Genomic DNA, 12190 nt, shown 5'->3' with positions numbered 1-12190 from the left:
GAATAGCAACAAACCCGCACCTGCAGGAAAAACCACGCACCTAATAGAATAGCAAAAAACTCGCACCTGCAGGAAAAACCTCACACCTAATAGAATAGCAAAAAACCCGCACCTGCAGGAAAAACCTTGCACCTAATAGAATAGCAAAAAACCCGCACCTGCAGGAAAAACCTCGCACCTAATAGAATAGCAAAAAACCCGCACCTGCAGGAAAAACCTCGCACCTAATAGAATAGCAAAAAACCCGCACCTGCAGGAAAAACCTCGCACCTAATAGAATAGCAAAAAACCTGCACCTGCAGGAAAAACCTCGCACCTAATAGAATAGCAACAAACCCGCACCTGCAGGAAAAACCTCGCACCTAATAGAATAGCAACAAACCCGCACCTGCAGGAAAAACCACGCACCTAATAGAATAGCAAAAAACCCGCAACTGCAGGAAAAACCTCACACCTAATAGAATAGCAACAAACCCGCACCTGCAGGAAAAACCACGCACCTAATAGAATAGCAAAAAACTCGCACCTGCAGGAAAAACCACGCACCTAATAGAATAGCAAAAAACCCGCACCTGCAGGAAAAACCTCACACCTAATAGAATAGCATAAAACCCGCACCTGCAGGAAAAACCTTGCACCTAATAGAATAGCAAAAAACCCGCACCTGCAGGAAAAACCACGCACCTAATAGAATAGCAAAAAACTCGCACCTGCAGGAAAAACCTCGCACCTAATAGAATAGCAACAAACCCGCACCTGCAGGAAAAGCCTCACACCTAATAGAATAGCAACAAACCCGCACCTGCAGGAAAAACCTCGCACCTAATAGAATAGCAACAAACCCGCACCTGCAGGAAAAACTACGCACCTAATAGAATAGCAAAAAACCTGCACCTGCAGGAAAAACCTCACACCTAATAGAATAGCAAAAAACCCGCACCTGCAGGAAAAACCTCGCACCTAATAGAATAGCAAAAAACCCGCACCTGCAGGAAAAACCTCACACCTAATAGAATAGCAAAAAACCCGCACCTGCAGGGAAAACCTCGCACCTAATAGAATAGCAACAAACCCGCACCTGCAGGAAAAACCACGCACCTAATAGAATAGCAAAAAACCCGCACCTGCAGGAAAAACCTCACACCTAATAGAATAGCAAAAAACCCGCATCTGCAGGAAAAACCTCGCACCTAATAGAATAGCAAAAAACCCGCACCTGCAGGAAAAACCTCGAACCTAATAGAATAGCAACAAACCCGCACCTGCAGGAAAAACCTCGCACCTAATAGAATAGCAAAAAACCCGCACCTGCAGGAAAAACCTTGCACCTAATAGAATAGCAAAAAACCCGCACCTGCAGGAAAAACCTTGCACCTAATAGAATAGCAAAAAACCCGCACCTGCAGGAAAAACCTCGCACCTAATAGAATAGCAAAAAACCCGCACCTGCAGGAAAAACCTCGCACCTAATAGAATAGCAAAAAACCCGCACCTGCAGGAAAAACCTCGCACCTAATAGAATAGCAAAAAACCCGCACCTGCAGGAAAAACCTCGCACCTAATAGAATAGCAAAAAACCCGCACCTGCAGGAAAAACCTTGCACCTAATAGAATAGCAAAAAACCCGCACCTGCAGGAAAAACCTTGCACCTAATAGAATAGCAAAAAACCCGCACCTGCAGGAAAAACCTCGCACCTAATAGAATAGCAAAAAACCCGCACCTGCAGGAAAAACCTCGCACCTAATAGAATAGCAAAAAACCCGCACCTGCAGGAAAAACCTCGCACCTAATAGAATAGCAAAAAACCTGCACCTGCAGGAAAAACCTCGCACCTAATAGAATAGCAAAAAACCCGCACCTGCAGGAAAAACCTCGCACCTAATAGAATAGCAACAAACCCGCACCTGCAGGAAAAACCACGCACCTAATAGAATAGCAAAAAACCCGCACCTGCAGGAAAAACCTCACACCTAATAGAATAGCATAAAACCCGCACCTGCAGGAAAAACCTTGCACCTAATAGAATAGCAACAAACCCGCACCTGCAGGAAAAACCACGCACCTAATAGAATAGCAAAAAACTCGCACCTGCAGGAAAAACCTCACACCTAATAGAATAGCAAAAAACCCGCACCTGCAGGAAAAACCTTGCACCTAATAGAATAGCAAAAAACCCGCACCTGCAGGAAAAACCTTGCACCTAATAGAATAGCAAAAAACCCGCACCTGCAGGAAAAACCTCGCACCTAATAGAATAGCAAGAAACCCGCACCTGCAGGAAAAACCTCGCACCTAATAGAATAGCAAAAAACCCGCACCTGCAGGAAAAACCTCGCACCTAATAGAATAGCAAAAAACCTGCACCTGCAGGAAAAACCTCGCACCTAATAGAATAGCAAAAAACCCGCACCTGCAGGAAAAACCTCGCACCTAATAGAATAGCAACAAACCCGCACCTGCAGGAAAAACCACGCACCTAATAGAATAGCAAAAAACCCGCAACTGCAGGAAAAACCTCACACCTAATAGAATAGCATAAAACCCGCACCTGCAGGAAAAACCTTGCACCTAATAGAATAGCAACAAACCCGCACCTGCAGGAAAAACCACGCACCTAATAGAATAGCAAAAAACTCGCACCTGCAGGAAAAACCACGCACCTAATAGAATAGCAAAAAACCCGCACCTGCAGGAAAAACCTTGCACCTAATAGAATAGCAAAAAACCCGCACCTGCAGGAAAAACCACGCACCTAAAAGAATAGCAAAAAACTCGCACCTGCAGGAAAAACCTCGCACCTAATAGAATAGCAACAAACCCGCACCTGCAGGAAAAGCCTCACACCTAATAGAATAGCAACAAACCCGCACCTGCAGGAAAAACCTCGCACCTAATAGAATAGCAACAAACCCGCACCTGCAGGAAAAACTACGCACCTAATAGAATAGCAAAAAACCTGCACCTGCAGGAAAAACCTCACACCTAATAGAATAGCAAAAAACCCGCACCTGCAGGAAAAACCTCGCACCTAATAGAATAGCAAAAAACCCGCACCTGCAGGAAAAACCTCACACCTAATAGAATAGCAAAAAACCCGCACCTGCAGGAAAAACCTCGCACCTAATAGAATAGCAAAAAACCTGCACCTGCAGGAAAAACCTCGCACCTAATAGAATAGCAAAAAACCCGCACCTGCAGGAAAAACCTCGCACCTAATAGAATAGCAACAAACCCGCACCTGCAGGAAAAACCACGCACCTAATAGAATAGCAAAAAACCCGCAACTGCAGGAAAAACCTCACACCTAATAGAATAGCATAAAACCCGCACCTGCAGGAAAAACCTTGCACCTAATAGAATAGCAACAAACCCGCACCTGCAGGAAAAACCACGCACCTAATAGAATAGCAAAAAACTCGCACCTGCAGGAAAAACCACGCACCTAATAGAATAGCAAAAAACCCGCACCTGCAGGAAAAACCTTGCACCTAATAGAATAGCAAAAAACCCGCACCTGCAGGAAAAACCACGCACCTAAAAGAATAGCAAAAAACTCGCACCTGCAGGAAAAACCTCGCACCTAATAGAATAGCAACAAACCCGCACCTGCAGGAAAAGCCTCACACCTAATAGAATAGCAACAAACCCGCACCTGCAGGAAAAACCTCGCACCTAATAGAATAGCAACAAACCCGCACCTGCAGGAAAAACTACGCACCTAATAGAATAGCAAAAAACCTGCACCTGCAGGAAAAACCTCACACCTAATAGAATAGCAAAAAACCCGCACCTGCAGGAAAAACCTCGCACCTAATAGAATAGCAAAAAACCCGCACCTGCAGGAAAAACCTCACACCTAATAGAATAGCAAAAAACCCGCACCTGCAGGGAAAACCTCGCACCTAATAGAATAGCAACAAACCCGCACCTGCAGGAAAAACCACGCACCTAATAGAATAGCAAAAAACCCGCACCTGCAGGAAAAACCTCACACCTAATAGAATAGCAAAAAACCCGCATCTGCAGGAAAAACCTCGCACCTAATAGAATAGCAAAAAACCCGCACCTGCAGGAAAAACCTCGAACCTAATAGAATAGCAACAAACCCGCACCTGCAGGAAAAACCTCGCACCTAATAGAATAGCAAAAAACCCGCACCTGCAGGAAAAACCTCGCACCTAATAGAATAGCAAAAAACCCGCACCTGCAGGAAAAACATCACACCTAATAGAATAGCAAAAAACCCGCATCTGCAGGAAAAACCTCGCACCTAATAGAATAGCAAAAAACCTGCACCTGCAGGAAAAACCTCGCAGGTGCGGGTTTTTTGCTATTCTCGCACACAATTGAATATGCCCCCATGTGTAGGTATATATTAAGTGGTCGACGTTTCAGGGACTGTATCCCCTTCCTCAGGCCAGAAATACCCCCAAATAGGGTTCACTGTTTGGAAGCCTCTGAGTGCCATCTCGTGTTTTACTGAAGTATATATATATATATTTATATATATATATATATATATATATATATAGTATATATACACACACATACCCAATAAACTAGTAAATCACGGTCATGAGCAATATTATAAAAACAATAATAATGGTATAGCGGATTATGTGGAGGTGAAGCACTGCTAGCTTAGCAGTCACTATAGAGGGGGTCCACCTTCATGGCTGGCAACAGAAATCTTGGGGCCTGGTACACGTTTTAGGGCCCCCACCCCAATTTTGTACAGGCCAGATGTCCACTGGCTCATCCCCCGTGTTGCTCTAGCCCTGTACCAGTGTCTTCAGCACCATCCCCCCATTTCTCCATCACCAAACCCCTATGTCTCTCCAGCCTCATCCCCTTTCTGTTCCTACATCTCCAGCCTCATCCTACTCTCTGTCTCTCTGGCTTCAGACCACACCTTCTGTCTTCTGCTGCTCCTCACGGCTTCTCTGCTCTCTAGTGGTGCAACATGTGCTGTGCCGCAAAAAAAGAAAACCTTTATTGTGCTGACTGCCGGGCTCCCTCTTCATGTCTGCACCATGAGTATTCACTGCAGAGACTCAGGCAGAGCAAACGGCAATGGTCTGAATGTCTAGAGCTGCTTTGAGTCTCCCATGTCTGGTACATGTGTCCACCATATGCACCTCTGCCACTGGGCCTGCACTCCTTATGTTTTGCCCAGAGCTGAATTTTGTTTATAGCATGCTAAAAATATACTAGTATTATTGAACCGCTAGTTAGTGTGGTTGCCGTATATCCTCATCCCCCGTATATCATCAGCACCGATCTTACAACATTCTATCCAGCCTCAAGCTCCCAGTCTGTCTCCAGACTCAAGACTGCCTATGTTTCTCCATCCTCATGCCTACCTGTATCTCTCCATCCTCATGCCTACCTGTATCTCTCCATCCTCATGCCTACCTGTATCTCTCCATCCTCATGCCTACCTGTATCTCTCCATCCTCATGCCTACCTGTATCTCTCCATCCTCATGCCTACCTGTATCTCTCCATCCTCATGCCTACCTGTATCTCTCCAGCCTCGTGCCTACCTGTATCTCTCCATCCTCATGCCTACCTGTATCTCTCCATCCTCATGCCTACCTGTATCTCTCCATCCTCATGCCTACCTGTATCTCTCCAGCCTTGTGCTCCACCTCTGTCTCTCCAGCCTCATACCCAAATGTCTCTCTAACCTCATGCATCCCTGTATCTCTGCAGCATCATGGAGTGCCTGCTCCAAGCACTGATGGGTATCTTTCCCTACTTTCCCATGTCTGTCCCCCCACAACCCACCCCTGTCCCTCTGTCTGTCTTTCATCTTTGTCCCTCCACTCTTTTATTTCTGTCCCCTTTATCTCTCTTTCATCTCTGTGCCCATCCCCATATTTCCTCCATGTCTCCCTCTCACCTCTCTTCCTCCTCCTCTTTTTAGAAGGGTATCATGAGAGGGGGAGAGTGAAGGAGGGGAGTGCTGGCCTGAGAAGTGAGGCTGTGGCTGTCAGGCAGCCAGTGAGAGCTGTGAATGGAGGAAGGGGGTGGGGCCTCAATGCAGCCCTCTTCAGAGTCTGCTCTAGATGGACAACATTATATAATAGGTTATACGGAATGTTATATTTAGTGAAGTGATGAAGCTGAATAACTGATAAATGGTATATATACAATACGATTTCCTTCAATCCCTTCATTTTATGATTTATTTTAGTTAACAAAGTGCTAAAAAGTGAAATTGAGGAATATGAGCAGCTGCACCGTGGGATGGAGCTCCCGGGGTTTATCAATTATAAGACCTTTGAAGCAATTGTTAAAGAGAGGATTGGTAACATGGAAGATCCTGCCAGGAAAATGCTGGGCAGTGTGACTGGTGAGTACGTCCTGTCCCTTTTGTGTTTTTAGATGTAAATCAATTGCGCAGATGAGCTCCCTTCCCCCCCCCCCAACTGTATAACATGTATAATGTCTTGTTACCGCCACACCATCTTCATTACCGAAGGAGGCTGCCAATCAGACCCAGAGAATCACCCTGATCAGTAGTCCCAATCTCTACGGGTCCTTGTGAGCTGGAAGTGCTCCCGCCACCTCCTCACCCCCAGGGGGGCTCTTGGCCACTTCATTACACTTTATCTGCACACTTGTTCTTCCTGCACAATTATTCTTGTTGCCAGGATACGGCTCAGTACACGAATATGGCTCTGCACATTATCCTCCCTGCCTTACTATGGCTCTGCACATTATCCTCGCTGCCTTACTATGGTTCTGCACATTATCCTCGCTGCCTGAATATGGCTCTGCACATTATCCTCGCTGTCTGAATATGGCTCTGCACATTATCTTCGCTGCCTGAATATGGCTCTGCACATTATCCTCGCTGCCTTACTATGGCTCTGAGCATTAACCTGGATACCTGAATATGGCTCTGCACATAAGCCTCGCTGCCTAAATAAGGTTCTGCACATAAGCCTCGCTGCCTGAATATGGTTCTGCACATTATCCTCGCTGCCTGAATATGGCTCTGCACATTATCCTCGCTGCCTGAATATGGTTCTGCACATTAGTGTCGCTGCCTGAATATGGCTCTGCACATTAACCTTACTGTCTGAATATGGCTCTGCACATTAGCCTTGCTGTCTATGGCTCTGCACATTAGCCTTGCTGCTTGAATATGGCTCTGCACATTATTCTTGCTGCCTGAATATGGCTCTGCACATTAGCCTCGCTGCCTGAATATGGCTCTGCACATTAGCTTTGCTGTCTGAATATGGCTCTGCACATTAGCCTTGATGCCTGAAAATGGCTCTGCGCATTAGCCTTGATGCCTGAATATGGCTCTGCACATTAGCCTCACTGCCTGAATATGGCTCTGCACATTATTCTTGCTGCCTGAATATGGCTCTGCACATTAGCCTCGCTGCCTGAATATGGCTCTGCACATTAGCCTCACTTCCTGAATATGGCTCTGCGCATTATTCTTGCTGCCTGAATATGGCTCTGCACATTAGCCTCACTGCCTGAATATGGCTCTGCGCATTATTCTTGCTGCCTGAATATGGCTCTGCACATTACCCTCGCTGCCTGAATATGGCTCTGCACATTATTCTTGCTGCCTGAATATGGCTCTGCACATTACCCTCGCTGCCTGAATATGGCTCTGCACATTAGCCTCACTGCCTGAATATGGCTCTGCGCATTATTCTAGCTGCCTGAATATGGCTCTGCACATTAGCCTCACTGCCTGAATATGGCTCTGCGCATTATTCTTGCTGCCTGAATATGGCTCTGCACATTAGCCTCACTGCCTGAATATGGCTCTGCGCATTATTCTTGCTGCCTGAATATGGCTCTGCACATTAGCCTTGCTAACAGGATTTGGAACAGGCCATTTGCAGAGATGTGGCATTCCAGCTATATACAGTATTTCAACAGCATTGCTATAGTAATAAGTCACCCATTTGTTTTATTATTCCCTTTTGTTAACTTAACTTAATCCTAAACCTAGAAATAAACACACTGACACATGTATATGGAATTAAAAAAGGTCACAGCCAGAACTTATTGATCAAATTGAAATTTTAGAATAGGTGGCAAGAAGAAAGCAGTGCTCCGAGGCCACAGCCCGATGGATACCAATACTAATAAAAAGGGCGGATCCCCGTCCTGCACAGACTGACCTGGGGCAGTACCATCCACCCCTAATTGGCACAGCATTGGTCCCTCCCTTGGAACAATGACCATGTCCCCCCTTTAGGCGGTGACATACTGGCCGCTCTCAAAGGAAGATGCTACCACAGGCACTCCTGCACTAATAATAGGCCGCCCATAGGTACTGCTCCCCGCCAGGCTGCACCTCTACCTGTTGGAAGCAAACACAGACAAACGCACAATCCAACAACAGAAAAAGTTACACAAACCATCTTACACTATTGAAATAAAACTGGAAAGAGGAAGATGGTTCCCTTCACCAGGCTATTTATATGGGACCTCTAAGCCCTCCCCTAAATCCTACCATAGGCTTATACTCCTCAAGTGACGAATACTAACCGCACCCCCCTCCAGTTTTTAACCCTTAACTTACCTAACAAAATTACATATCAAACAGCGTGCTTATCTATCCTCAAACTTCTTCAAGTATTCGGATGCATTAAGTAGGGCAGCTTAATACTGGTATAGGTTATTTATTTGTTTTGCCTATTGGCTAAAACAGTAATTAACCGTTTAAGAAATGTTTTGTTACGTTGTATTAAGTAACCGACTTTCTTAAATTTAGAAATAAAAAAATGTCTGGTCAAAGAAACATAACTAAGTCACTAACACTCGCTGGCGGCCAGACTTCCTGTCTCAGACCGTGGGCTAAATTTACTAAGCATCTGTTTTTTAGGGGATGCGCCGCACAATTACCACCGGTTCTAAAATCAAAATACAGCATTCAGTATAGGTCGGTTTGAATTTATAAACAGAAACCTCCATCTATTCCCATTGGTTAATAAACCCTTATCCCACTGCAAAATCGCCGAGAGTCTGCCACCAAGTTATCGCAAAATGGATTTGTTGTAGGAGCCTGCACAGATCAGTGGGATCTGTATAATGTTCAAAAATTTAAAAAAACAATGTTAGAAATTAAAAATAATTAAAGAACAGGATGGGGTCCTTTCCAAAGTGATAGCCTAGGCTGTGATTGCAAAATAGGAGGGGGTTTCATGGGGTTCGAGTTATTCTTCTCAAACCAGTTCTAGGCTGATGACACTATAGCAGGGTATATATATGGCGTGGGGTACCCCTGGTGGTCTTTTGCTATTGCCACATAACCTTCATAGCTTACCTATCTAGTTACATCCCTTCTTACAGTCTGCACATAATCTCACATATATTCTCTTTCTTCAGTCTCACATCCTCCTGACCCTAGGTCACTTTCCTGTGTGACTGGACCATACAGCTCACCAATAACCTCTGCAATCGGGCTGGACCAATATGCAATATATAGCACCTATCCTTGTGTATCAATGCCTATTTCCCTATAGATTGTAAGCTTGCGAGCAGGGCCCTCTTACCTTTATGTCTGTCTGTTACTACCCAGTTTGGTTCTATTCATGTTATTTCCATTTGTAAACAGACTATGCTGCGCTATATAATAATAATAATAATAATAATATTGGGGTACATTTTTTCGGTAGGTTCCCCTCTTCCCCAGAAATTCCAACCCCGGGCTAACCAGTCTAGAGCTGTTTAACATTATATCTGGGGGACCCCACACTATAAGCAGGGCCAGCTCTAGGGGTGTTCGACCTGAGCGGTCCCACAGGGGCGCCACCCATAGAGGGCACACCCCTCTCCAACATACCACGGGTGGTTAAATCGGGAGGTTGGGGACCCCAACCGCTGCAGCTGTACGGCGGTGCCAGACCCCGGAGACTCTGAATGGATGCTGCGTGCATGCGCGCGGCATCCATTCAGTGACGAGAGAGGACTGGGGGAAGCCCAGCTAGTGAGGCTTCCCCCAGCCTGACGTTATTTGGAGGCAGACACGCCTACTAATAACGGCATGTACGGGGCGTGGCCTATGGTACTTAGGCCACGCCCCAATTTCCGTGCGAAGATAGAGCGCTATGGAGGGGGCCGGCACAGGGTGCTCCGACCCCTGGAGCCAGCCCTGACTATAAGTGTCCCCCTGCTATAGTGTAATATGTTAAGCATAAAAAAAAAATTTGAAAACCTCCACAAAAGCAAAAATAACACTTAAGGGTAGATTTACTAGAGTGAGCTGGTGTATACTTCTTGTAGATGCCCTCTGCTCTAGGGCCCCTAGAATCATGGGGCCCTGGGCAGCTGCCCAGTGTGCCTATACGTTAAGATGGCCCTGCAGTGGGGCAGAGTTATGTGCAAAATGGTACCAAATATGGTTGATCTTATTGTACCCTGGTAAGAATAGTGCATTTCTATTTGTTTTAGGGGTTTCTGTTTTTGTTCATAGATATTGTACGAGACACTTTCAGCGACATCGCAGGATCACATTTTAAGAACTTTCCGAAGTTTTGTAAAGTTACAAAGGTGAGTACTGTTATTCTGATACATTTTGTTCTATGAGTGCTCCCATAAAGACACATAAAGATATCTAAATTAAAGCGTTTTTGTATAGATTTGTTTGGAAATTAGTTTTTTCATCAGTGTTTTATAGCTTCATTGATTCTAGTGTTACCATACCCACTGCTATATTACTTGCATATGATGATGAGAAATACTGTACATATACAGTATATCACAGGGGGCTCACCAGGCTGAATAAAATCACAGCCTAATTACACTTGGGTCATCAGGTTTTGCGTGATGACCTAATCGCGGCTAACATGCACGGCGCGCACAACAGCTATCACTGTGTGTGCTGTGCACATTAGAGGACCGGGAATAGGGGATAGGTAAAATGGGATGGGAGGGGCAGTGATAGGAGTGAGAGGGGCAGTGAAGGTAGGGGAAGGGAGGCAAGGACTGGGAGGTGGAGGGAGGCAAGGACTGGGAGGGGGCAGGGATGTGAGTGAGGGGGCAGTGAAGGGAGGGGAAGGGAGGCAAGGACTGGGAGGTGGAGGGAGGCAAGGACTGGGAGGGGGAGGGAGGCAAGGACTGGGAGGGGGCAGGGATGGGAGTGAGAGGGCAGTGAAGGGAGGGGGAGGGAGGCAAGGACTGGAGGGGCAGGGATGGGAGTGAGAGGGGCAGTGAAGGGAGGGGGAGGGAGGCAAGGACTGGAGGGGGCAGGGATGGGAGTGAGGGGGCAGTGATGGGAGTGAGGGGCAGGGATGGGAGTGAGAGGGCAGTGAAGGGAGGGGGAGGGAGGCAAGGACTAGAGGGGGCAGGGATGGGAGTGAGAGGGCAGTGTAGGGAGGGGGAGGGCGACAAGGACTAGAGGGGGCAGGGATGGGAGTGAGAGGGGCAGTGAAGGAAGGGGGAGGGAGGCAAGGACTGGAGGGGGAAGGGATGGGAGTGAAAGGGGCAGTGAAGGGAGGGGGTGGGAGGCAAGGACTGGGAGGGGAAAGGAGGCAAGGACTGGAGGGGGCAGGGATGGGAGTGAGGGGGCAGTGAAGGGAGGGGGAGGGAGGCAAGGACTGGGAGGGGGAGGGAGGCAAGGACTAGAGGGAAGGGATGGGAGTGAGGGGGCAGTGAAGGGAGGGGGTGGGAGGCAAGGACTGGGAGGGGAAGGGATGCAAGGACTGGAGGGGGCAGGGATGGGAGTGAGGGGGCAGTGAAGGGAGGGGGAGGGAGGCAAGGACAGGAGGTGGGGAGGGATGGGAGTGAGAGGGCAGTGAATGGAGGCAAGGACTGGAGAGGGAAGGGATGGGAGTGAGGTGGCAGTGAAGGGAGGGGGAGGGAGGCAAGGACTAGAGGGGGCAGGGATGGGAGTGAGAGGGCAGTGAAGGGAGGGGGAGGGAGGCAAGGACTGGAGGGGGCAGGAATGGGAGTGAGAGGGGCAGTGAAGGGAGGGGTTAGGGAGGCAAGGACTGGAGGGGGCAGGGATGGGAGTGAGGGGGCAGTGAAGGGAGGGGAAGGGAGGCAAGGACTAGAGAGGGAAGGGATGGGAGTGAGGGGGCAGTGAAGGGAGGGGTAAGGAGGCAAGGACTAGAGGGGGCAGGGATGGGAGTGAGGGGGCAGTGAAGGGAGGGGGAGGGAGGCAAGGACTAGAGGGGGCAGGAATGGGAGTGAGAGGGCAGTGAA

At 47.6% G+C, this 12190-nt stretch overlaps 1 protein-coding gene across 1 annotated transcript in view; it reads left to right on the top strand.

Annotated features, from left to right (window-relative positions):
- Positions 1-12190, top strand: part of LOC148443410 (interferon-induced GTP-binding protein Mx3-like) — a 94197-nt gene that overhangs the window by 69396 nt on the left and 12611 nt on the right. The window contains exons 10-11 of the mRNA XM_088462867.1: positions 6201-6359; positions 10461-10537. Of these exons, the coding sequence (XP_088318993.1) occupies positions 6201-6359; positions 10461-10537 (236 nt within the window). The remainder of the gene's footprint in view (positions 1-6200; positions 6360-10460; positions 10538-12190) is intronic.

Source organism: Taudactylus pleione, unplaced genomic scaffold, assembly GCF_031769625.1.
Source record: "Taudactylus pleione unplaced genomic scaffold, aTauple2 ptg001279l, whole genome shotgun sequence".
NCBI classification, from domain to species: Eukaryota; Metazoa; Chordata; class Amphibia; order Anura; family Myobatrachidae; genus Taudactylus; species Taudactylus pleione.
This window is presented reverse-complemented; position numbering and strand designations above follow the sequence as displayed.